This window comes from Gekko japonicus, unplaced genomic scaffold (genome assembly GCF_001447785.1).
Source record: "Gekko japonicus isolate JY-2015 unplaced genomic scaffold, Gekko_japonicus_V1.1 scaffold170, whole genome shotgun sequence".
Classification (NCBI taxonomy): Eukaryota; Metazoa; Chordata; class Lepidosauria; order Squamata; family Gekkonidae; genus Gekko; species Gekko japonicus.
This window is the reverse complement of record NW_015160212.1, coordinates 387,515-388,227: the sequence shown is the minus strand read 5'-3', so window position 1 is coordinate 388,227 and position 713 is coordinate 387,515. Positions and strand designations below refer to the sequence as shown.

The window sequence follows — 713 nt, the reverse complement described above, 5'->3', positions numbered from 1 at the left end:
CACTGATGAGCTTTTACAACCAAACAACAAAATTTCGCTATCTGGTGTAGCGCTATATGATCAGAATTTATAAGCAATTTCTCTATCTTATCCTGATCCGAGGAGCCAACCAAGAGAGGACCAATAAGTTTTGTGCGAGCTTCGTTATATAATGGACATCTTAGGAACACATGTTCCTGGGATTCTATCTCCCCAGACGCACACATGCACAGCCTCTTATTTCGGGGAGTTTTCTTGAATTTGCCCTCAAGAACTGCAGAAGGTAAAGCAGAGCATCTAGCCAGCGTATACGCCCTCCTAAGTTTATTTGACTCCAAAATGGATAAGTATGGGGCTTGAGCAACCATATATTTACTACTGTATGGCGCTAAAAAGGCAGGGGTCGCCTGTACGTCCAGTTGGCGTTCGATGTCTTCAATCCTCTGCCTGAGCACTAGCTTAGCTTGAACACCACCCCTATCCAAAAGCTCTTGGGGGGAAAACCCTAGTAATGTAATTTTCCGAATAGTATGGGTCAGCCATTCAGATTGGTAATCGTCAGTCAGGATTAAGGGCACAAGGCCACATGGGTTTAGGTTTATCTTTAACCAGAGAAAAATAGAGTGCAAGGTGATCTTAGCTTCAACTTTCATAATGCCAGTCTCTAGCCGTACCATTGCATTTGTAACACACCTTGGGACTTGGAGCACTGATCTCAAGAATTTCGATTGAAC

At 43.6% G+C, this 713-nt stretch overlaps 1 protein-coding gene across 1 annotated transcript in view; it reads left to right on the top strand.

Moving 5' to 3' along the window:
- Positions 1–328: 328 nt before the first annotated feature.
- The window catches only part of LOC107109242 (alpha-2-macroglobulin-like protein 1), a 130,462-nt gene continuing 130,077 nt past the window's right edge, over positions 329–713 (top strand). The window contains 1 exon segment of the mRNA XM_015409819.1: positions 329–388. Within this exon segment, the coding sequence (XP_015265305.1) occupies positions 329–388 (60 nt within the window).